This window comes from Erpetoichthys calabaricus, chromosome 10 (genome assembly GCF_900747795.2).
Source record: "Erpetoichthys calabaricus chromosome 10, fErpCal1.3, whole genome shotgun sequence".
Classification (NCBI taxonomy): Eukaryota; Metazoa; Chordata; class Cladistia; order Polypteriformes; family Polypteridae; genus Erpetoichthys; species Erpetoichthys calabaricus.
Window position 1 is genome coordinate 77,570,211 of NC_041403.2, and position 25,451 is coordinate 77,595,661.

Genomic DNA, 25,451 nt, shown 5'->3' on the forward strand with positions numbered 1-25,451 from the left:
CCAACTTGACCACGGCTTTCCGGATGAATACATTATTGTAGCACAGATAATCCGCACAGGAAAAAACTTGGCATTTTTTAGAATGAGTGCGCCTGTCTGTTTAAAACACAAAGCTGGACTCCTAGCGATCTGCCGAGCAGTGACACCGAAAAATTAATGAGCAGCTCACTCTGAGAAAGAATCGGCTAATGGTGTGGGGGGTCTTAGGCAGCCGACGTGAATTCCTCCCGAATTATTTATTTGTGAACCTTCATTAACTCGATATGGTGTTTATGCAAACTGTTCTTCCGTCTTCATCGCCAATCCCTTTTTTATGACATACTGGATGAGGATGAAGGTATACTTTTAAAACCTGTTGTTTTACTCGCACAAACTCCACCGAGCTGAACGCAGACCCCACAAGGTGCTCCAGACATTTCCTGAAAATTGGATTTGGCATCCTGTCCATGCTTGGTTCTTACCACACACCATGCAATAATGGATCACTGAGGTCTACTAATGAAGGGCTGGAGGGTTTTCCATTAAATCCACAAACACAGGGGCACAGACTGCCTAACCAGGCGGCCCTGGACAGGTGGTCAGTCCATCACAGGCCCTTCTCCTGCACATACTGAGCCGATTACCAATAGCGTGGTGACCTGAACAGCTCACAGTATGCAATACACAATCCCAGAAGTGGGAGGTCAGGGTTTTGTGTTTAGATGGGTGCAGAATTAGCTCAGACATAGGAAGCAGAGCGTGATGGTATAAGGAGCCTTATCAGAAATAGCTGATGTGAAGAGTGGTGTCCCTCAGGGGTCCATGCTAGGGTTGTGTTGCTTATAATAAATACAAATGATTTGGATAGAAATAGAAGTAACAAGCTGATTAAGTTGGCAGATGATACCAAGATAGGTGGTTTGGCAGATAATCTAGAATCTAAAGGATCTGAACAGCAGACAGACATGGGAAGATTTGTGTCAGGTGAAATGTAATGTCAGTAAATGTGAAGTATTACATGTAGGAATAAAAATATTAGTTGTGAATACACAATAGGGGGTCTGAAAATTAAAAGTACACCTTACGAGAAGGATTTAGGAGTCATAGTGGACTATCAACTTCCAGTGTTCACAAGCCATTAAGAAGGGTTATATAGCGCCCTGATGTGTGGAGTACAAGCCCAAGGAGGTTCTCCTCAAGCTTTATAATGCATTGGTGAGGCCTCATCTGTTAGTAATGTGTGCAGTTTTGGTCTCCAGGCTACAAAAAGGACATAGCAGCACTAGAAAAGGTCCAGAGAAGAGCGACTAGGCTGATTGCAAGGCTAAAGGGGTTGAATTATGAAGAAAGTTTAAAAGAGCTGAGCCTTTTCAGTTTATGCCAAAGAAGATTAAGAGGTGACATGATTGAAGTGTTTAAAATTATGAAGGGAATTAGTACAGTGGATCGAGACTGTTATTTTAAAATGAGTTCAACAAGATCACGGGGACACAGTTGGAAACTTGTTAAGGGTAAATCTCACACAAACATTAGGAAGTTTCTCTTCACACAGAGAACCATAGATCATTGAAATAAGCTACAAAGTAGTGTGGTGGAGAGTAGGCCTTTAGGGTCTTTCAAAACTAGAACTGATTTTTTTTTTTTTTTTTTGAAGAATTACATGGATAGGACTGGCGAGCTTTGTTGGGCTGAATGGCCTATTCTCGTCCACATTTTTCTAATGCTTTAATACAATAGATGAGGACTCACTAGTGTATTATATAGTCTGAGTGTAACGTCCTAACAGTATTAACATGTGGTTGGCCTTTTAATGGCTTTTGCACATTGCTTAGACTAGGGGTTCCCAGCCTGAGGGGCAAGATGGCATTTCAGGAGGTGTGAAACAGCAGAAGGCTGCTTCACAATTTACTAAAATTGAGTGCAGTGCATTGTCGGACTTTATCATCATGGAATGAAGGGGACTGAATTGGATGCAACACCTGCTGCTTACACTCAGCCCATCTCTCCTGCTGGCGGTCCTGACAATAGTGCAACTGGTGCATTGGGTGTATTGTGCTTTCGGATGAGCACCTGCTGTTTGTCAGCTCACCTGCACACAAGCCCACCTCTACCAACTTAAAGAAATTTAAACTTCTAAGATTTTGTCTAAGCGAGTTGTGAACTAGTTTGGACTGAGTCACTGGGCATGTCACATAATGCTATTGGCATAATGGGAGCACATCACTAACTACCTCCGACTTGATAAGGTTATGCAAATAAACACTACGACTGAAAATCACTGGAAAAGTCACGTTGTGTGATGTACCCTTTAGAGAAGATTGGAGCAAATGTGAAGAGTCACAAGATAAACTGGCAGAATTACTGGCGTCCTTGAATTGCACACCACCGTGTCTTCAAGTTCGATCCCCCTCAGTTACCGTGAGGCTCCTCTTCCACCCACAGTCCCCTGCATGCCACGAACATGTTCAACAGCTGCTGCCCAGTACACCCTCACAAATGAGTCAAATTTCCAACGACATCTTCTGTCAATTAGTGATGTCTGCTTGGACAGAGGTAACGGGTTCTGAACAGAAAGAGAATAGGCCTCAGGGTCAGAAAATATCCCCTCTCATCAGTGTGTCATAGAGTCGATGGGATGGACACAATGAGCTGGCTCTCAGGCAGGGAACTGATGATAAATTAATTGATATTCACACCAAACATCCCAAAGTGGCAGACATCACCCCCATCTAGTATTATCAAACCCAGTTCATCCTGAGGCAGAAGGCAGGGAACGACTCCAGTCCACCATAAGGCACCCTCATGCCCATGCCCACACACACACACACACACAAGGCCTCAGATTTACCAATCAACTCGAGTTGCATGTCTATAGGATAAGAGGGGAAAAAAACAAACCTGGGTGAAAAATGATGGGGAAAATGTGGCAGTGTCACATGTGACTGAAGGTACAGAGGAGCAAACAACGCAGAGCATCTCCTATTGTGCTTTACAATGTCTCTCTATTATAAAAAAAAATCTTGGGAGGGAGACGAGACGTGATCTTCTCGGAAGACTCTTTGACGTCCCGCGAGAGACACTTAAAGGTGAGACAAAAGGACACCTGCTGTACAGGCTTTTAAATGATCAATGCCCAGTGCGACAAGCAGAACACGCAGCTCGATAGCAGCATCAAGGCAGCAGCTTAGCTGTGCGTTCAGCCCCACGGCCCCAACACCCCCCGCCCTTCACAAAGCGAGCAGCATTATAGTCCCGCGCGAGAGAGATTTAACTATGCCCAGGGGCAGAAATAAAGGAAAAAGAGTATATGACAAAGTAAAATGTTGTAAAGAATTAATAAATGTTGGTGCGGTACACATGCACAGCAGATTAGAGATAATGGAAGTATGAAAATTCCCAAGTCACAAAAAAAGGATAGGAAAGATCGTATTAGTGCAAACAAACGGAAATTACTCTGTGAAATAACGGAAAAGCAAAAAGAGATTGAATATATTGTTTGGATTTAAAAACTTTAAGTTGGAGACTTGTTGATCGTCTAATTCGTGTTGCCAATGAGAATCAAATGATTCCAAAAACATTGGAGCGGTAGGAAGTCCCGTGAGATGGAGACTTTTCACATGAGATTCTTTCAAGTCGCACCCTACTTACAACTATTTTCAAAAAAGACCACGGTCATCTAACTCAGTCGTGTGACTGCTTTTGTCAGACGCACTTCCTGCGCTCTCAGCTCTTATGAATTTTATCAGGACAATAATTTTATACGTTCTAGATGACACGTCAACGACAAAGCGAAGAAGAAAAAGCATAAACAAACATTCAAGAAAGTCATTTTATTTCTTAGAGAGAAAGAAACGATATTCACTCACAGGCAGTTATACGTTGCGGTGCCACAATGTAAGTCCAAACATGGAATCAAAATTCAGTGCGATCTTGAAGACAAGTTAATTCCAAATATTGTTTTTACTAAAGTTTTAAAGTAAAAGTGCAAATAATGCATATGTAACAATTCTCATGAAAATAATAATCTCTTTAAATTGTATACCTGGTAAACCAAACCCGGGGTGGGCAAGTGAAGTGAGCAGGGGGCAGAGCCCCCTAGTTTAATAAAACGATCACTGGGGTAATAAGTCATCTATAACATAATACAGCAGGCCATACTTGACATTCTGCTAGTGTAGCACATCAAGCCTTCAAACATTTTATCAGCCAACTTCAGCTAAAAAAAATGTGCATAGCATTTATAAAAGATTAAGGATGGCAACAAAAACACAAAATTACTACCAAAGCATCCCACTGTAATACACAACATTCATTCTTGTTTAGGATCCACTCAAAATTATGAGTCATGGACGGCCGCTGCCAGTCCTTACAGAATTGCACACAAGCAGAAATGACACTGAAGGGGTTGCCAGCCTGCCACAGGTCACACACACCAAGTCAACTAAGAGCAGACATCCACCTCACACACACACTCTGCCATCTCTGGGCTTGGGAAACAAAACCCACTTGGACATGGAGAGATCTTCACAACTTCACACACATTGGCCAGGCCAGGATTTGACCCCAGGTCTGTAAGCTTGTGAAGAAGAGCACTGTAATTGACAATAAATGTCCTATTTTAATTCAAACCGACATATCAGACTGTTATTTAGTGCTCAGATATATCGGTTGGTGTTCAAATCTAGGAACACATTGTAGAAAGAACTTAAAATACTTTTTTTTTAATAGTTCAGATTACATTGCAGTTTTACTTTATTACAGGCTGTACTTTCCCACTGTATTCTCAACAAATGAGACAATTCCAAAGCTGGCTGGGATTAACCATTTTTCTCATATTAAAAACACTTCCACTTCTACAGGTAATAAAACCTCAACTACAGCACAAAATTCTTAGAGAAACTCACAAAAATAATTAAGACAAGGGGAGCAGAATGCAAAGATTCTTATGAAGGAACTTCAGCACTCATTCAAAATGTTAAAAAATGCAATGACAGTCAAGTGCCGATATTAAATTTTCCCTTAATTGTTGTCTTAAAATATAAAGGTCAGTGTTGTTGGGGGGAGTTTCTGTTTTTTCTTTATACAACTCCACACCTGTGGTCCAATCTCAACAACATTCGGCACAGACCCCACTTTGTCATGTAGATATGATAGGCTTTTTACTGGAGTTTTAAGGACAGTGCCTTTTCCTAGATTTGGAGCCCATAATAAATTAAATTGTCCCCGGTATTAAGAAACACCTTTTATTGAAGTTACGACAGTTCTACCTCAAAATTATGCACCTGGGCAATGCCAAGCTCAGCTGCGTTTATGAAGAAACTCTCCAGCCCTTCTCTTAGATGTGTTCCTGCAGTAATGTGCCGCAGATGACGGTCACCCCTTATTACTTTTGGGTCTCATAAAGAATGTACTGGACAGTGCTGGTTACCTATCACTGTTGATTTTGTGTGTTCTTCTAATGTTCACTGTGAGTCCTCAGTTTCCTTCCCCAGGTTGATTAATATCTCCAGTGACCTCAGATGAGCGGCCTGTGTGTTCCATCTAAGTGTGCTACTTATCTTGTACTTGATGCCACCAAGGTAGGCCTCTTCACTCTGTAAAGAAGAGGATCGAGTTTAAAAAATAAATGCATTGACATTTTTTGGTTAAAGGGTAAATTTGTAATTAGTGGGGACATACAGTGGATTCAGAAAGTATCCAGAACCCTTCACATACTACACACATTACTGTGTCCAGTGTGCTCCTCGGAACACTCAAAGCGTTCCCAATGGTTTTATCCCCTTGCCCTGATCTGTACCTCACCACAATTTTCTCGCAGAGGTTTACAGAGAGCACCTTGCACTTCATGGATTGATTTTTGTCCCAACATGCAGTGAGAATTGTGGGACTTCCTAAACACAGGCATGTGCCTTCCTAAACAATGTTCATTCAGTTCAGTTTTCCATAGTTGGACTGCAATCAAGTTCCAGACAGTTCTTAAGGAAAAGTGGAGCAAACAGGATGGACCGGAGCACAATCTGGAGTGCCAAAATAAAGAGTCTGAATACTTGGCTTTGATTTAAAAAAAAACAAAAAACTTTGCAAACCTTTCTGAAAACCCATTCTCATCAATGGTTATTGATTATAGACTGTTGTGCTAAAATGAACAATTTGAAGTTAAATCTACAACATGATAAAGCATGCAAAAAATGAAGTGGTCAGAGTACCTTCTGAATCCACTGTATTTAAATTTTAGAAAGCCAGTATATATGAGTAAATGGAGGTAAATTTAAATCTTAGTGTTATGTTGTAATGACCAATTTACAGCAAGCATTCAGTAGGTAACCACTTTCTTTCAGGTAATTGTTCAACTTTTGCTCTTTATGCTTTTTAAGAACAAAAGTAAACACTTCCAAGAATTTAGACTTGGGCAGCGTGGGCCCATTCATGCCTCATGAAGATGAAAGTCAAAATTAATAGACAAAGGAGACAAGTGGTGTCTCAAAATGAACAAAAGACTGAGGGATCGATCAGGCAGACTTCTTATGGACACTGGCATCAAAATACAAGATGAGGAGCCGCAGCTCACATCCGATTCACTTCAGGGTATTCCACCCTTGGCACACCTACGGAGGTAACAATCTACAGAGAAAATAATATTAATAATCATACAAAAAAATCATAGAAAAAACAGTAGAAATTAACTTTCCAATACCTGTTGATTAAAACCAAACATCAAATAAAAATATGGTGCAATTTTAAGAGCTTTATAGATTTAAAATCTGCTGAGCTGAGAAATGCTGCAGACAAGACGACAACTGTATTTCCTGCATGGAGTGCTCAGAACTACGGGTATAAATGGCTGTCTCTTGCAATTCGTTCAGATTGGTGGTCAAAAATAATTCAGGCAATCAAATGTATGATTAACCACCACTGCTGCACTTTTACATGGCTCACACGCCTGGCTCAGAGTGAGACAGTTTATTAAGTAGTCATGTACTCGGGTGCAATTGAAAAATGTGGTAGTAGAAAAAAAAAAAAAAAAAGCAAATTTGAGGAATCCTGCATTAAAACATGGCAGTCACAAAATCTAGCACCAAAAATGAAAGCAAATTTAGATATCTAGTATAAAAACCATTTAGTGGCAGAGAGCCGTCAGCCAACATAAAATGCAAGGTAAGGCCAACAAAGATTGGGACTGACTGTATGAACTGATTTTTTTTTTTTTGTTGATGCACAGAAAACCTTAAGTTTTTCTCATTTACTTTAGCTGTGGGTTCATGAATTCAGTAAACACTCCAGCTCTTCTAACCACTCCCTTCATACCAGCTTCATTTTTAAAATGTGCCCTCCTATAATGAAGGCACACAACGTGTGTTCTACAGCTGTAGGAAATTCACATAGTTCAGTCTCCGTAATGAAGAATGTGACTTACTCTGCTTTTACATAGAATATTTCTTTTAGAATTATAAAGACAATGGACAATTAAATTCTCATTTCAGCAGTTTATTTTACATGACTTCTGGTACTGTAAACATCTAATATAGAGTTGTCTTCTAAAAAAAACATTAAATGCTCACTGTAGCCTTTATTCCTTAAGATGATGACACCTACATTAAAAGTAAAAACTGAACAAAATCCAGGAGTAAAACATGAGAGTAGAAACAGCAAATAAAGGCTAAATGTTCTTAAAAAATATATGTAGAAATGAAAAGATTGCGGCTGTATATCAGCTCAAGTAAGAACAATAACCCACCATAAGAAAGCAGTATTTTAACAGGACTTCACACAAAGAGAACATGCTGATACTGGTGTCAGGGGCCGTTATAGAATAGATGTGTTCTCATGGTATTGCTTCAATTTTGTCTTTTAATGGGCCATCACTTATCCATCTCCTTTCACATCTTATTCTGGGAGAAACAATGACTTTTAATGTTCCACGCTCAGCCTCGCTGCCTTACACAAAAATGCTGGTGCTTCAGATTAGATTTAGACGATGCCTACATGATTCCTTAAAAAGTTCGTTCATTCATTCTGCTTGTTCGAGGTGAGAAAAATATTACTTAAAGTAGTATTTTCTGGACTCCATTACAGTCCTGGGCACGAATCATTGGCTGCGCACACAGACTCACTCCTTCCCTCCCTCCCACCTGGCACCCTGTCCTACATGTCTTCGGAATGGAGTACCCAAAGAACACCACAGGGATATGGGGAGAAATAGTAAACTCTACACAGAATTAGTCTACTAATTACTAGATTGTCAGGTTTCCCAAGAACCAGTGTAACTATTAAAACTTTTAAACAGTCACATTCTGGAGATCCCTTTAGCTACAATATAAAAAGTCAAACTGTTATTGTTAAGTTAATCTACAGTAAGCTTTTTACTTTTTTCCATCTACTGTGAATAACCAGGGCTGCTGCTTCACAGTAAGGAGACCAAGGTTCGTGTCCCCGATCCTTCATGTGTGGGAGTATGCATATTCTCCCTGTGTTTGCGTAGGTTTTCCTCTGCGTGCTCTGCTGTCCTTCCAGAGTCCAAAAACATGCTAGTTAGATGAACTGGCAGCACTAAATTAGACCTTGTGTGTGTGTGGTGCATGTCTGTGTGTTCTGCCTGCGATGGACTGGTGTCCTGTCCACGGTTTGTTCTTGCCTTGTGTCCTATGTTAGCTGGGATGAGCTCTAGCCACCCCACAACCGTGGCCTGGACTAAGAGGGTTAAAAAAATGACATGACATGATTGTGAATAACAGATGCCTACAAAGCTTTGCCTACAAATTCTTCAGTAATCTCATGAACCCAAATGAATTGCATTTCAAAAAAAGCTGAGCATTTTTCGTAATTTCATTTAGCTTTGTGAACTGGCTTCCTCTTGGGATATCTTCTTTTCTCATCACCTCATGGCAGCTGCTCTACTCTAGTAAATTCAAGTAAGTTTAAGTCTCAACTTCGATAAAACAATCCACAGGGCAAGTCCTTCCAGAGTCCTAATGATCTCCTTTAGATGTTATCATCCTCTTTCAAATGTATTCTATACTTTATTTTTCAGTTTCTAAAATAATACAAACATAAAAAAAAATGAATTGCCCATTTAGGGTTAAGATGAGACATCATGCACGTACGTAAGCAAAACAGCTCTGCTAGGCAAACAGATATTCCTTTAAAATCTGACTAAAACAAATAATAAACCCATGAATTTATATTTTGTGCAAAATTTGTGCAAAGAAACCCAGTTATTACTTAATCAGAGTATTCTGGCAAAATAAAGACAAAAAACCTCAATCTCCTCCTGAGGTAACCCTTCTAATGTTAAAAAGTCTTTTAATACATTATAATATAGTTTACTGTAATCATTCTTGGTTCCCAACATCCTCTTCAAGCACAATGGAACAAATAAGAAAAAGAAAAAAAATGTATCTGTGTTTACAGTTCTACTGTTCATTTCCCCTCTGGTCCAGATCATCCAGTCTCTTGTCACTCACAAACAGCAGCTTGGTGTCTGACCCATGACAACACCAGGATCTTGTATTCTTCAAAACTGATGGCTCAGGTCATGGCAGGATACAGCGAATGACTTGTTCTTGAACAATAATAGCTCCTACACCAAGTCTGCTTGGCTACCTTCTTTTTGTTTTCTAAAATAAATAGTTTTCTCTTTTCCATCTTTTTCAGAATAATACTGATTTGCATTCATATTGGTACTGGTTTTCAAAGACTTCAGCATGGCTAGAGTATGAAAGCATGGGAAGTAGATGGATCGTGTTGGTGGTGGGGTTAGTGAGGTTACAGTTACCAAAACACATGATCTGCTTTGCTCCACATCTTGTCCATCTCCTTCATTTAGTTCTTCAGCTTATTCTTGTAAAACCTGACCATTCAAATTTAATAAAATATCAGCCTTCACAAAAGTCGGTGGATTGCATCTAGAACAAAGATTGCCTTCTTAGAGAGTAGAGAGAATGATCAGGACTGGGAGATACTTTTAAAAACAAAATGAACATAAAAGAGTGCACTTGGCCCTTTTAATAATAGCAGCAGGGAATGTTCGTTGATGCCTGGACAGAGACACACCCATATTAGTAGTTCCAAAAGGGCACCACTCGCACACACACACATAAAAAAATAAACATTCTATATTATATTTATATTATATTATATATATATATATATATATATATATATATATATATATATAATAAATCAAGACATACATGTACTGTTTAGATGAACAAATGAATACCATAATTATTTTTTCTACATATACATTCAAGCAAATTCTGGAGGGCATCATCTCCAGAGGTACATTTGGCACATCCAACAGTATTGTGGATTTATTTTTCATATTTAAATAATAATTAAATACTTAAGTCTTAAAGATAAAAGCCTTTACGGTCCCTCACCACCAACCTACTTCCAGTTGCATCGGCCTAAAATTGAGTACTAAAAGTAAAATCCACTGGGCTCTGAGAGTTCCAGTAAAATGCATGGCTGGTCTGACTTTCCAGTTTGTCTTTTCTAGGCACCACAAAGTTAAAATAAAAGTTACTCTCTGCATGTTTCTTCATGCAAGCCAATCTCCATCAAGAAAGGAGTTTTTTTTTTTTTTGTTGTTTTTTTGTAGAAGAATCAAATTCCATTTGTAAGATCTGTGATGACTTTGGCCTTTACAAGTTTTTTGAGAAACTCCTTCTCCTTTGGGATGTTGTGGGTCCATGACTAAAATAAAAATGAGAGAACAGAGAGGATTTGTCCATCAGTACAAAATGTCCATCAGACACAAAAAAAAACTGTTACATTTGTAGTAATATTTGCAGGCAATAACACTTTTAAAGAATGGGATTAGAAAAGGAAATAACTCAAATGTAATGTTCTCTATATAGCGTGATACGCTAAATAAAGAAAGACTAAATGGTGTTTTTTAGCTGCATGAAACAAATGCCTATGGTCTGAGCCCATGACCTCATCTTTTTGTTGTGGTACAGCCAAAAAAGGAGAGGTGAGGCACAACCTTGGCTGTAGGAAGAAAGTATCACTAGAAAAAGAGTGAAAGGAAAGGGAGCACTAGAATCCCCAAACTCAGGAACCCAGGACCATATTGCTATTAATTTGTTTTCTAACCTGTTTCTTGGGGACAAGTCAATTTCCTTCTCCGCCTTTCATATACAGTACACCCCCAAAATTCACGGGGGTTATGTTCCTAGAGCACCCGCGAGACTGTGAAAAACCGTGACTTTTGGATGTGGTTAAAAAAATGCCTTTTAAATGCCTATTTTTATAGTTTCAACCCTAAATACAGTATGCCCCCAAAGCACTTTAATTTCGTTGCAACTCAGCTTAATACATTAATACATTACCTAAAAAATTACCTAAAAACAGAATGCAAAGGTAAACCCGTCTACTGTACAGTACTGTACTGCTAAGTCTCCCGCGGTGCTAGAATGTAAAATACCGATGTTACCGCTATACGTACTGTAATTCATGCAAGCGCGTTTTCTTTGGTATGTGCTGTAGTTTTCTTTGTTATAAGCAGAGTAAATACATAATAATTTTATTTAATTAAAATACAGTAAAATGTACGGGTACTCACCAATGATGAATGATACTGATGATGATGATGAAGTAGCTGCACAGGACTTAAAACTCCTCGGGGTGGCGCCTCTTCTTCAGGCGCATCAGGAGGAGTCGTATCTTTGGACGGGTCTTCTTCTGGTGGGGTTTCATGCTGGCTTTTCTTTATAGGTTTCAGGAACATTGTGATAGGAAGTTGCTACATTGTCTCCTGTAGCGAACTGCTTGTACAATTTCCGTGCTCTCTCACGGATGATGTGACCATCCAAGGGAATGTTCTTCCTGCAGTCGGTGATCCACAGTGCCAAGGCAGATTCCATCCTGATGATATTTTTATTCTTTATGGTCATTACCTTTTGGCACTATCACAGAAACTTACAAGATACGGTACTCCAGATCGCTGCTTTGTTCTTCTTTATATAGCATATGGTGCTTTCATTAATGCCATAGTGGTGTGCTACTGCAGCATAACTTTTTAGTTCCCGGAGCAAATCCAGTAGTTCAACCTTCTCCTGAAGTGTTTTAAACTTCTTCTGGTGCTTAGGCTCTTAGGCCTTAGAAGGTGCAGGGCGATTCAACGGCATCGTGTGCGTTTAAGAATAACAAAACAATAACAAAATGGAAAACATGAGGACACTCAGCTGGAGACGCGTCACAAAGCAGCAGTCTGTCATCAGCAAGGAGAAATGAATAACGGCTCTGGGATTGGGCTACTTTCAACCATCCCAAACCGCGGTGGTAAACCCACTCACATGAGAGACGTGTCCACAAAGCAGCAGTCAATCATCAGCAAGGAGAAATGTAATAACGCTCTTGGATTGGCTACTTTCAACCATCCCAAACCGCGGTGGTAAACCAACTCACCTGGAGACGCGTCACAAAGCAGCAGGTCAAATCATCAGCTAGGAGAAATGAATAACGCTCTCGGATTGGCTATTTTCACCATCCCAAACTGCAGTGGTAAACCCACTCACCTGGAGATCGCGTCACAAAACAGCAGTCAATCATCAGCAAGAGAAATGAATAATGCTCTCGATTGGCTAGTTTCACCATCCCAAACCGCGGTGGTAAACCCATTCACCTGGGAGACGCGGTTGCTTCCTGTTCTCTCTACAGCACAGTATTGCCACGAAAAAAGCCATAAAAAATTGCGGAGGATATTTGCGCTTTCCGCTAACAATTAATTGTTAGGTTCTAAGAAAAAATCTGGCGAACCGACTGAGAGTCCGCGAACCCTGAACCGCTGACTCTACGGGGGGGGGTTATAGCGTATTGCAATTTCTCTAAAGGAAAGGACCTACATTTATAAGGATTGTAATAGTCTGTTTTTTTTGCTTTGTTAATTGCCGTTTTTCCCAAATTATGGTAGCAATATACACTGCAATATTGTCCCAAATAATGCTTCAGAGGGCATAGCAACACATTTTGTTCCAATGCCGATTTAAACTAAGAGTTTTAAATAATCTTCAGCAGATGGGGGCACCTGAAGGAACTGTTTGCATCAACTTTCAAAGTTTAATTTATTTCAGTTTCTGTAAGTTAAGTTCCTTCAAAAATGAACTCTAAAAATTACATTATTTTTTCAATTTTTGGTAACCTAAACATTTTTTTTTTGTTTTTTTTTTACTGTTGTCAGTCTACCACTTACACCTTTGTGCCATTTCAAGATAATTCACTGGACTTAAGCTGCTTAAATAGAAGTACTGCTTAAAGTAGTGTATAATCAAGTGGAGAGCATTAAAATTACATGAAGGCAAGAGCTTAAAAACAGTTGTTTTTAGTTTGTATAAAACTAGAATGTTTTCTCACTAGAGCTATGTATAATATAACCTACACAGAATAAATGTGGAGCAAAAGTTATAAAAATGAAAACATCAAATACCTACAAATGCTTAAGAGAATATTTTCAACTTTTGTCACAGAACTGTCTCCATTGGTTACTACTGGCTAATCATGTCTTAAATATAATATACTGTAAATGCATGTCATTCATACATGTCTGTTTAAATCTACATACAATGCATGAATGACCGAGTCTTCCCTCTGTGTATTTGTCTGTAATGGGGCTTTCTTTAAGTTTTGTAAAGATTGACTAAACCAACCCCTTTATTATGTTTGCATGGAGACAAGGCCTTATGATACCCCAACTGAATGGCTTAGCTAGTAGGAAACAATTTAGCTCATGATGCTTTGGAAATGTAACAATATGCAATATTGAGTGACATTCAGCCATTGTTTAATTAGACAGACCCCAGATTTTTCTTGCACATGACTCTACATTAGCCTGGTCCCATGTGCAGAAGTTGATTTCTACTTTGTGCTGATAGGGGCTTCAGCCCATGCAACTCTGAACTGGATAAAGTGGGTTTGAAAATGGACAAGCAGCTGTTAATTTGAAATTAACATGGTCTATTGTGAATCAGGGAACCTGATATCATTGTATCATATCTCGATCTAATATGTTTCTCTGACAAAATTATTTCTAGGAGGGCAGGCAAGTTTATTAGGATGAAGATGGACATTTTCATTGCATGATTTGAAAACAAACGGTCAGAGTTTTTAGGAAAAGTATGGCATGGTTTGAATGCAAATTCTGTTTTAAGAACAACTGATTTTCATGTATTATTACAAAAGAACAGGAAACAGACATACTGCAACATGAGGGTCTTGTGACACCCAAATGAAACGGCTTGTTTTATTGTCAATTTATAAAACAATTAAGACATGAACATCTAGATAAATGGTAAAATAAAAGCTAATAGCTAACCTTCAAAATGACAACTTGTGAATAATCACTGATTAACTGTAAATTCTGCATGGTGCCATCTCATTTGCCTGGCTACAAGAGGAAAACATGACAGCATGAGAAATAAAAAATATCTCAGTCCTATAATGTTGTTGAAAAGCTGGGAGTGGCCATTAATATTTTGTCATCCCTGAGTCCTTGACATGTTCATGACAGCCCTTTCAGGTCACCTTAAAGAAGATCTTGGAGGATGCATGGTGGGCAACACTCCAAAAGGATACTTGAGGCACTTGCAGCAGTGTTTGTTCTGCAAACAATACCAGAATCCAACTGGTCTGACTGCTGAAATACTTCAGGCGTGTAGTGAAGGAACGGAGAGCAATTGTAGAACTGTTCCCAGTTAAAAAGTCTGTGGCAAGTCATGCCACAGATACTTTTATTTAATCAGCCTAGTGTGTGAACCTGGAAGTACCAAGTGATGGAAGATGCAGGCCATGAGCAGCATATATGCATGTGGGGCATGTTAGCCTTGTGTCTTCTTGATAAACTTTATCTTATGAATATTTGACAGATTTCTGGCTTTTTAAAAAGTTTGTACTGTGTTTATTATGTGTGCCACAAACACATGTGTAAAAAACAAATACTGAATAATTAAAATGGTAATACAAACGTATAATGTCACCTCAAGAATTAGGAATGTCTAGCCGGTACAATGGGGAAAAAGGCTGCCATGCAATTAATGATTAAAACCAATATAAGTGCAGGTATATTTACATTTAAGTAGTGTTTAAATGCCAATATCAATTATTTGAATCAATGTCCAAGAATAAATATATTTGTTTTTCTTAGACAGAGAAAACTACATGTTTTTATATTAAGCTTTGTTTTAGATAAGTGCATCACTGAAGAAATTAAGCAATATGAGAATTTGTAATTATGAGAAACATGTTATTTTCTTTAATGCTTTATGTTTAATGGATAAATATTTTCTCTACATATTTAATTACTTAAAAAAGGGACTTTTATTTATTTTAGCATTTTTATAATCACTGAATAATAAGCCTACTGAATTTCATTTTGTTAATAAAAATAAATAGTAAATAGTTTATTTATAAAAATACCAAAGAACATAATATAGAACATAAGGCTTCTCTGCATCTGGTTATGTAGGAGCTTAGTGTAAAAGTTTGTTAAAGAAATGAAAAAAAAAAAATCAGAATTGGTATTGGAATTGTCCAATCCAGTAACATGTATTGGCCCTAGAAACAAGGTAAAATACTGTTCATGTGACTAACGCCAAGATTAATTTTGGACCCATATAAGGCTCAGGGAGTGGGGTGTATTTAGCAATTCTGCACAAGGACCTTTCTGTATTTTTATAGTAGTGCTTAACTGTGAAATTACGGTTATATTATTGAATGTTTTTCACTTGTCATGGATACCAGCCCTTCAAACTTTTAGTATAAAAGTGGAAGCTGGGGCTTGTTGTTGTTTTTTCTTTTTTTGCTTGTCTTGTTAGAGTGTTTGTACTTTGTTTTTAACTAGCTTCCACAATGTGTACGTTGGTCTGCTACTAAAAGTGCAGGAGGCCAATCAACTGAAGTGAATTACAGGACTTCAGTGATTTCAGGATGCTCTCCTAGAGGCATGCTTCTAATTTACAACATGATGGATTTTGACAAAGAACCCGTATTTATTAGTATGACTGAATCATTCACATTATTGTGGAAAACTGCTAAATTTGACTGAAGATTGCTTGGACCCTAATATATGTACCAGTATATATTGAGTGCAGCTCCAGCACTGATGATATCAGTAAACAAAGATCACTTTTTAGTAACCTCTTCTATATTTAGCAACAGAAAGCAATTTTAATTTGAGCTAAGAGATTAATTGGGATTTTTAACTTGTTTTATTTCTGTTACTCTTAATTTCTGTTTTAACTTGTTTTATTTCTGTTGTGTTTTTGTGGATAAGAAATACATAGAATACAATTGGAAACCATGACCATCACTTTACAGAAAGTAGCAAGAATATTGCATAAAATGAATTACAGCTGCATTTATTTACTAGGACCAGGTGTAAATAGGCTATTCTGGCTACATATCCTAGCACTAATCAAAAGTATACAATGGGTAGATTTAATGTAAAAATGGACTATTATTGGGTTTGGTAATTATTCTGACAATGTTTGCTATGTTTTTTGAAATACAGATAAGAGGGCTTTCTGTTTTAAAACTCCTGAAGAGAAGGAGGTAAAGGAAGAAATGATAATATTTCTGATAAGCATCCTTCACAGCAGGGGACAGAGCGTCCCTTGATCCTCAGACTCAACATCAAAGATTTTGAAATCTAAGGGTCAAATCCATAACGAAATCTTTCTTCAAGGTTATATTATTATTACAGGCAATATCTGATGATTGTTCTTCATTCAGTTTCTATAAAATTCAATTACAATCAATAATTTATCAATAAAAGACTTCAGAAAGTAAAGTCAATTTGTAGCACAGTCCTTAAAGAGTTTTTATTTGAAAAGGTTGCTAAACATTTACCAAAGAAGAATATACCTTGATCCTACAAGTCTGCAGAATAACACCAGATTCAAACATCAGTTTCCTGCTTTCATAAAAGAATAACAGTTTCGCAATTTGTACCTTTTAACAAGGCTTTTGGTCTATTCTGTCAAAGAGTGCAAAAAGTTCTTATGCTGACCAATCTGTTGCTTGTCTGTAATTAGGTGAAATTCTCCAAAGTTTACCTAGAATAACTGATTGGGTTGAATGATTTATGAAATCCAACACTCTTCTATTATTAAACAGTAAATTAACTAGTGTGTGCTGCACTTAACCTTTGGAAATGGTACAGTGGATCTTCTTCAGTGAAGAGGTAATAATTATCAGGCACCACTTGCTTAGTTTAGACTTTATCTCTCTCACGTTGAATAAACAAAGCAAATTCTGTCTGCACTTTCATTTTCTAAAGCTATTTCTTAGTGATCACAAAATTTTTACTTTCAAACCCACATTATAAACACAAAAATACCACAGACATATTCACTACAGGCTTTTAGTAACAGAGTCATTCATTATTTAGCTGACCTGAATACTCCTATAAATTTTCCTAAAGGCAAATTTTTGATATCTGAGTTTTGGTTCTACCTTATATGGTGCTTTTTATAGCATAGAGTAATTTTTTGCAGCATATTAAATACAACCTTTTCTGCTTAAAAGCACTGGGTGCCTACAATAAAATACAGTATGTTCAACTTGTACAGCACCACCCAAAAAAACAAATTGTTTTAACACCAGCCTTGAAATGAGGTCACTATAAAACAATTACTTTGTACTGAATAAGTTAACAGTTGCAACTGCATTGGCATTTGTACCAGCAAACTGAAACACAAGAGCTACACATGTCTGCTGAGACAGTGAACGAAGAAAAAAAACTGGATCACCTAACCCAACAGTATGTTTTTGCCTATAGATACAGGCCTGAAGCTTGCATTAAAAAAAAGATCTCTGAGCGTAACCTAAGAAGTTATTTTACCCAACCAACAATAAATATTAATAAAGAAAAAGATAGTATTACAGGGAAGACTAAACTCGATTATTAGATCATCCCTATCATGCAAAATGGAAAAAAAATGTGCAGAATTACCAATTGTTTATTATTTTACCAATATTTACAAGTTGAGGTAGAGAAATCACAAAGTTTCAATTGACTGCTGATAATGGAAAAAAAAAACAATTAAAAATACAACTATGTTTTGTCATGATTAATGGCCAGAATAATTATAGTAATTTGACTGTTTGATAGTGTTATGCCTGTGCTCCGACAAATCCATTATACACACATTTCACATATTGTTACCTTTGACTGTGTCTTCTACTTGCCACTGCCTTGCATCTAGAATTACTTTCTGAAATGCCCTAACCTTGTCTGATCTTATAGCTCTGAAGTGTTACTAAAGCTTTTGCTCAGAATCTCTGTTTATGTTTTTAAGATCTCTGACTACGTTTTGGCCTGTTGACTATATAATACCTGCTACTCCTTTTACTCAGCTTTTTGACTATATTTGTATACTGACTTTTTAACTTGTTAGATGCTAACTCAGCAATATTCAGTGATCATTTCCACTTTGTTTAATCCTAAAAATACCACTAGAGGCTCACATAACATTACAACAAATAGTAGAGGACAATGGCAAACACTTGGTGAAGGTATATTCTTCCTAAATCTGAATGACTGATTTCAAGGTGAGTGATTACAAATATGATGTATTTTTTGATTTTTGGTCATTTACTAGGGCTCTAGGCACTTTACAGCTCTCTATTAGGAGGGCAAAAAATTTGCAATTTTTTTATTACAATTCGTGAATGTTTTTACTTTAGAATATTTAAAATGAAAACACATTTAATAATTCAAATATCTGACACAACTATTCTTGTTTTTATGTACTTCTACATCATAGCATTTCTGATTTCTAATTTCAAGCACTTTGAGCTACATTATTTGTATGAAAATGTGCTATATTCCCATCGGGATTAATAAAGTATCTATCTATCTATCTATCTATCTATCTATCTATCTATCTATCTATCTATCTATCTATCTATCTATCTATCTATCTATCTATCTATCTATCTATATAAATAAATGTTGTTGTTGTTGTAATGAACATCCTGCATTAGGGTGACTTACACTAACTCAGTCATTTTTACTGTAACATCAGGTATGATATAACAGCTCAATGTTCACTTTTCATAATGATGAAAAGGTCACAACCCAATCAGAAGAGTAAGTTTCTGAGAATCACTGGCACCTCACAGCAAAACAAGCCTCAAGCACAGCTTAACAGTGGTAGAAATATGCAAGTCTCAGTTTCCAGTCTGTGAAGAGGAGACTTGTCCTGTCAGCCGTAGTCCACAGCCGGTATTTCAAGGCTCTATTTTGTCCTTTAAGGAATGCTTTCTGACTGCCGCTCACCGTGTCAAATCTGAACCGCAGTTTTCTCTTCACAGTAGAAAGCTGAGACTTGCTGTTTTGAGACCACTGTTAAGGCTGTGCATGAAGCTGCTGTGTTGTGAGACTTTGGTCCACCAATCCCTTTCCTATCTATCAGAGTTTCTTCCAGTTTCCAAATGCCTTTAGATTGTGTAGAACACTGTACTTGCTGTCACTTTGATTTTTTTTTTTTTTTTTGCAATTTCCCTAAAAGAAAAGCTGACACTTCTAAGGGTAATAATGCTCAGTCTCATTACATTTGTTAATTGCTGTTTCTTGCCATTATCACTTGAATATTAATGCAAGTAGTACTTCAGAGGGTGTAGTAACACAGTCTTGTTTCAGCTCTTGCATTAAGACAGACTGAGGGGGTTTTAAGTATCAACAGAAGTTGGGAGCTACCTGTGAAAACTGTTTGCTTCAACTTGAAAGGCTTAAATTTACTTTAATTGATGCAGAACATCTATAAGTTGTAACCTATTAGTTGTTCCTGAAGAAGGCCCATTTGTAACATTCTGAGTACTATATTTTAGCTTTTGCAAGCCTAAACTTTTAAATTTAATCCTCTGGCAGTTTACTCCTTACATTTTCACCATTTTAGGTCAATCATAGGCATTTCAACTGGTTAAATCTGAAGAAAAACTGAGGGCATTCCTAAAAACATTTGACCATATTGCCAAAATGATGTTCAATATTAGTCAATAAACAGCAGTACATACACATACAGGGCACATATATTATTTAGATAAATGACACACAAATTTAGTTTTTGACAAAAAACAATTACATCTAAATATATATTAGTCATTTATTTGCCATACTTTCAAACTTAACTACTCTGGATTTAGGACACCTTAAGTATAATGCTCAACTTAAGAAAGTCATAATAAGGGTCAGGATAAAGATAACATAAGAAACAAGCAATAAGTATTGGATGTTTTCTGTAAGCTTCTAGTCAAAATGGTTGCCTTTAATATTTTGTTGAGGTAGAGTTTCAGCTGGGAATTTTCTAATGGATTACTGTATTTATTGTTAGTTTAGACTTAAGTAAACATGTGAAGTGTGCATTATTTAAATTCCAACTTGGTTTTAGTGACAGGAAAATGGATTAGAAATTAAATTGTCTTTTTCAGTCAGTTAAAAACCAAAAAGGCTGTGCAAAGTTTTCTTATGTTTTTCTGAAAAGTTAACTTTCTGCAATGTGCACCAATATAATGTCTGAGTTAATTAATTGTCTCAAACAAATAATAGTCACTACAGTTATACTATTAAAGAAAAGAAAAAATATTTATGCATTTTAGAAATAAACTAGCATTTCAGATTCCACAGTTTCACTGTTTTGCGTCTCCTTTTTTAGACTCTAATTTTAAATAAAAATTTTGTGCTCATGATATTAGTTGATATTATACTTTGTTTTATTGCTGCTTCAAACTGTACTGTCATGCAATGTTCCCTCTAAGGAGTAGCATATAGTGAGCAAAAAACATTGTTTATGAGCGACATTTTGTTTAAGCCAAAAATTTATGAGCACCAACTCCGACGGTTGGAGTGAGCGATCGTGCGATAAGTACAAGCGACGCCGTCGGAATGAGCGATCGTGCGGGAAGTATGAGCGACGCTCTGAATTCGTGTGAGCGATCGCTCACGCGCTCAGCTTAGAGGGAACATTGCTATCATGTACTTTGCTATGTACTATGTGACACCAGCTCTAATAAAAAGTTCATATAAACCAACTATTTACCCTTGTTTCTCCACAATCTCTCCTCCATAGTGTTTTTCAAAGATATTTTGAATACTTCCCTTTACACTCTGCCATTCTCTTATTTCATGCATGCATTAATAGCAAATATCTTTACATAAAAACCCATTGTAGGTGTAATTCAGCCTCTAGTAAATCAGAATCAGAATTCACTTTATTGGGCCAGATAGCACTAATGGTTATTAGGACCACACCATTATAAAGGATGACTGTTTATGTACAAATTACAGTGAAATTCTTACTTTCTCATGTTAATCAACCTGATATGTCACTGCTGTCTAACATCATAATTAGTTAAACCTCATCCAAGTACTACCATCATAATAATATTAAGCAAAGGATATACTTAAGGGTCTTGACATGTGACTAGTCTTGAAGTTAATTTGCGTCCTACACCTTGAATTTTATTTGTTGTTCAAATCTTCTTCATCTAACAATGTTTGCTTCTGTCTTGAATTTCAATGTCTGAGGTTACTCTGCTATCCATTGGTGTTGGGGAATAATATATAGTGATCACCCTGCCTGAAGCATTAATATTCAAAATGTATTAAAGGAACAGCACCAAGGCATTTTGAAAAAAACAATGGTATTTGAAGGATAAAAATACTACTAATAAAATAATAAGAGAAATACTGTAAGTAACAAATCCAGCTAGTATATCATTTTTTTCAAACAACTATAGTCAAACTAAACATACTCTCATTGGTTTTTATGAGAATTTTTGCCTGATTTACTTGTGCCGTGTAGACCTGCACAAACACACAGAATCCTTGGACTCTTGTCTTCCATGTTTAAACAGTTTTAAGTGTTTGTGACCACTCAATCTCAGAGAGCTCTCTCCCTATAGCTTTTCAATGGCCCTGTGCTACACTCATGAATATTTATCTTTAATAATGTGTTTTTCTCAGTAATATTATCTGAAGAGCGAACTTATCAAGTTTCTGGTTTTTAAATAACTTGTCGTACTTCTGCACAATTAAAATAGTTACATAACTATTTCATACTTAATTTGAATAACACTGGAATTTAAAATGTCATAAACACAAATTACTTTGAGAAAGTCATTGCATATTTTTCCATTTTAAAACAAATGGCGTTAAAGATTACTATAATAGTTTATCTACATATTGTGCGACATAAATGTAGCTTCATAATGGCACACATACTTACAACTTCATAGTAGTTCATCAAAACACAAGAAAAGCGAAAAATTGAAGCAAAAAAGGTTGCAAAATGTTGTAGAAAGTAGAGGCAAAACAGACTTAAAATTTCTAAGACAGCTTACCCAGTAAATACATGGTGTTAGTATACTTGCACACATACAAATACGTAAAGAAGACATACCTCTTTAATGGTGACATTTTTGACATTTTCATAGTAGTGCATAAGAGCAAAAGGGTTGTTCATGTCATAACCAAATCCAGCTACTGCCACTTCATCACAGTTGATGAAGACTCATAGTTATTGCAACAGTGCCCAATGTTGGGTATATTCTAGAAGAGATGAAAAAGACAGGTTAAGAAAGGCTGTTTTTATCATTGAATTTGCCTCCTTTGCATTGATGATGTTGTCATTATTAGCCCAACACCTTAGGTACAAACTAGACATGTAACCATTTCAAATTGTTTGTCAAATGTCATGTAATCAGGGGATTCCAAAATAGCCGATGTCACAGCAGAGGTCAAGTCACTGTTGGTTCCAGAAATATCCAGTAAAATGTCTGTGTTGGGAGGTATTACTTTGCCCTAAGAGCTAAATTAGGACTGTGATATCCAAAATGAAAAAAGTGCAACAACAAGAGAGTGGATTGTGCTTCTGGATAGACAATAATGAATTTATGATCTCTGAGTACTCAAACAAAACATCTAGTTAAGAAAAGACATTCAATGAAAATAATTCAGAAACATCACAAAAGAAGGAAATGATGAATAATTACTAAAACATACAGTATACATAAACAACAACAAACTGGTTACCACACTGAACACCTTTATTATACCATTCTTGAACCTTTTCTGCTTATCTCCTTATAATGTTAAAGTGCAAATTGATGCATCCAAAGAACTATACATCCAGGAAACTCTTGAGGTAAATATCACTTCCTATATACAGCAGTTCCTCCTTTAAGGTCTGGGGCTCCCTGAACGGCTTTCCGAGTAGCATGTTCATCTTTGAAGTATGCAAGGTTTCCTTCACTGGCTTGTTCATTGCCACTGTGGACATACTAGAGGACAATAAGAATATTTATCCTGGTAAGGGTGTAGAAACCCTCTTGCTCTCAAAAGACACCCTGGACTATGCTCCTTCAGTACTTCTGGTTTCTTTAGCCTGGGGTAAAAACAGAAGGACTCTCCTGCATTCACACTCTTTGTGTGTATATTTTGATGAGAGCCACACTTACTAAGTTTTAGCTAATTTAGTTTCTTATATCCCATAAATAATGCGGCAAAAGAAAAAAATAATACTTAAAGGTCCATTTAATCAAAGATTTTAAACGGTAAATGAACTATCAGAGACAACAAACTATCTGGAACCCGTTACACTAAGTATGGCCATTTATGTAATCAGTGTGAGTGCTCACTGCATCATAATCTTAGCAAAATAAAATTATATTATCTATTTATAGTACACTGTATACAAATAAACCAAAACACATATGCATAAACATATATATGTACATAAACTGTCACACACACAGTGCTTTCCATGGTATGGTACTTCATATCACAAAAATATGGTCCAGAAACACTCTGGTTTTACCCTCCCATCTTAAATAGGCACATCTTAGGTTAACTGGCCCCTTGTGAAGAACATGTAATATGTGTACGCAAGTGTGTCCTCAGATGGGGTGTTTGTCCTCTGTGGAGTTTGTTCCTGCCTTGTAACCAGTGTTGCTGGGGTAGGCTCCAGCAACAACAGTCCTAAACTGGATTAAGAACATTTGAAAACAAACAGATGGATAAAAAAGCAAATGTAAGTAACTGATATTGATAATTTTATCTTGAAGGTTTATAGGGTTATTATTATCACTATGTCATGAAGTTTAAATTCACAACAGAAACTATTTCTTCTTCATAGATACTTTTCTAATATTCCATAACACTGATGACACTGAAACTGGAAATTTGCTAAGTCACAAAATGAAACAAAAATGAATGCAAACACAATAATATTTAGAGGTAATGTTTATCCATTTTCTTATCCCCTCACCCAGTTCAAGATCTCAGAATCCAGTGCCCTGGATGTATGGTGGAAACCAACGATGCATAGATCAGAGGGTAAATATTAAATGTAGTATACACATACTATACACATTAATAGTACAATCTGCTCAATGCTTTATTTAAAAACAGAAAAGGTAGTAATTAATTTTAAAATAGTTGTAAAATATAGTAACAGTGCACTAACACTAATTAGTTGTGCATTTATTTCCATTAATTAAAAAATAAATCTTACACTATAATAAAGGAATGCAAGTGTTTCTTAAGTGCAAAAAACTAAAAAGGCAGTAAGTCTTACTCTCTCTCCCCCTGGTCATTTTTAATTAAGCCATCTCTGCACCCTGTTCTGGGAGGCAGGAATTAAGATTATCAAAGCAGAGGATGTGGTCAGTTTTATCTGTTGTGATCAGTTTCCTTATGCTTCCTTTCCCTGTTTATTGTGCCTCTAGCGTTACCCCCCACTCAGATGAATATTACCGTGTAAGGCACGTGGTGACCACATGTTTAGGGGTTCAGCCTGAGGTAGCCTATACAGTTCTTCGCTAGAATATGACCTGTGTAATACTCACAAATTATACACCCTTGAAAATTGTCTGTCTGACTATCACTAACCGCAAAGTAAAATATGTCGTTTTTTATTTAGCAACATTTTGAAAACATGAATATCTCCAAAATAATTAGTGGAAACAAAGACATGAAAATGAAGGAAGAAATGTAGATGGCCATAAATTTGTCAATATGTTACAAGTTAATTTCCTGTAAAGTCTAAGAAGGATTTTGTTCAATCTTATTTGCACTAAAGAGCAAAGGCCTATATTTTGAAGTTATCACTTATTTGAGATTATCTGAATCTTGTCACAAACACCTTCCTACTAATTTTTTTATTAAACGGGTTTAACAAACTACAGTTTTTAAAATAACTTCATGCACTGAAACCATTTAACACAATATGCTTACTTTGCTAGACATTGCTAAATAATATCTGTGGGCAATGTCAAGCTCTGAGTTACTACAGAATTTCTTCAGCTCAGTATGTGTCCATTTAACTACTCATGGTACTGTTCATTCCATTTTCAACTCCAAGACTAAGTAAGAACTGCTGCCAACGGATCATTATTAAATATAACAATGTATTATATTACATATCACAAGGTTTACTTGTTCTCTTAAAATGTAGCATCATCCTGGATAGTAG

At 36.7% G+C, this 25,451-nt stretch overlaps 1 protein-coding gene across 1 annotated transcript in view; it reads right to left on the reverse strand.

Annotated features, from left to right (window-relative positions):
• Window positions 1-7,448: 7,448 nt before the first annotated feature.
• Window positions 7,449-25,451, reverse strand: part of st3gal3a (ST3 beta-galactoside alpha-2,3-sialyltransferase 3a) — a 249,979-nt gene continuing 231,976 nt past the window's right edge. Inside the window, 3 exon segments of the mRNA XM_051933244.1 lie at window positions 7,449-10,674; window positions 22,380-22,481; window positions 22,483-22,528. Of these exon segments, the coding sequence (XP_051789204.1) occupies window positions 10,585-10,674; window positions 22,380-22,481; window positions 22,483-22,528 (238 nt within the window). The 3' untranslated portion in view covers window positions 7,449-10,584.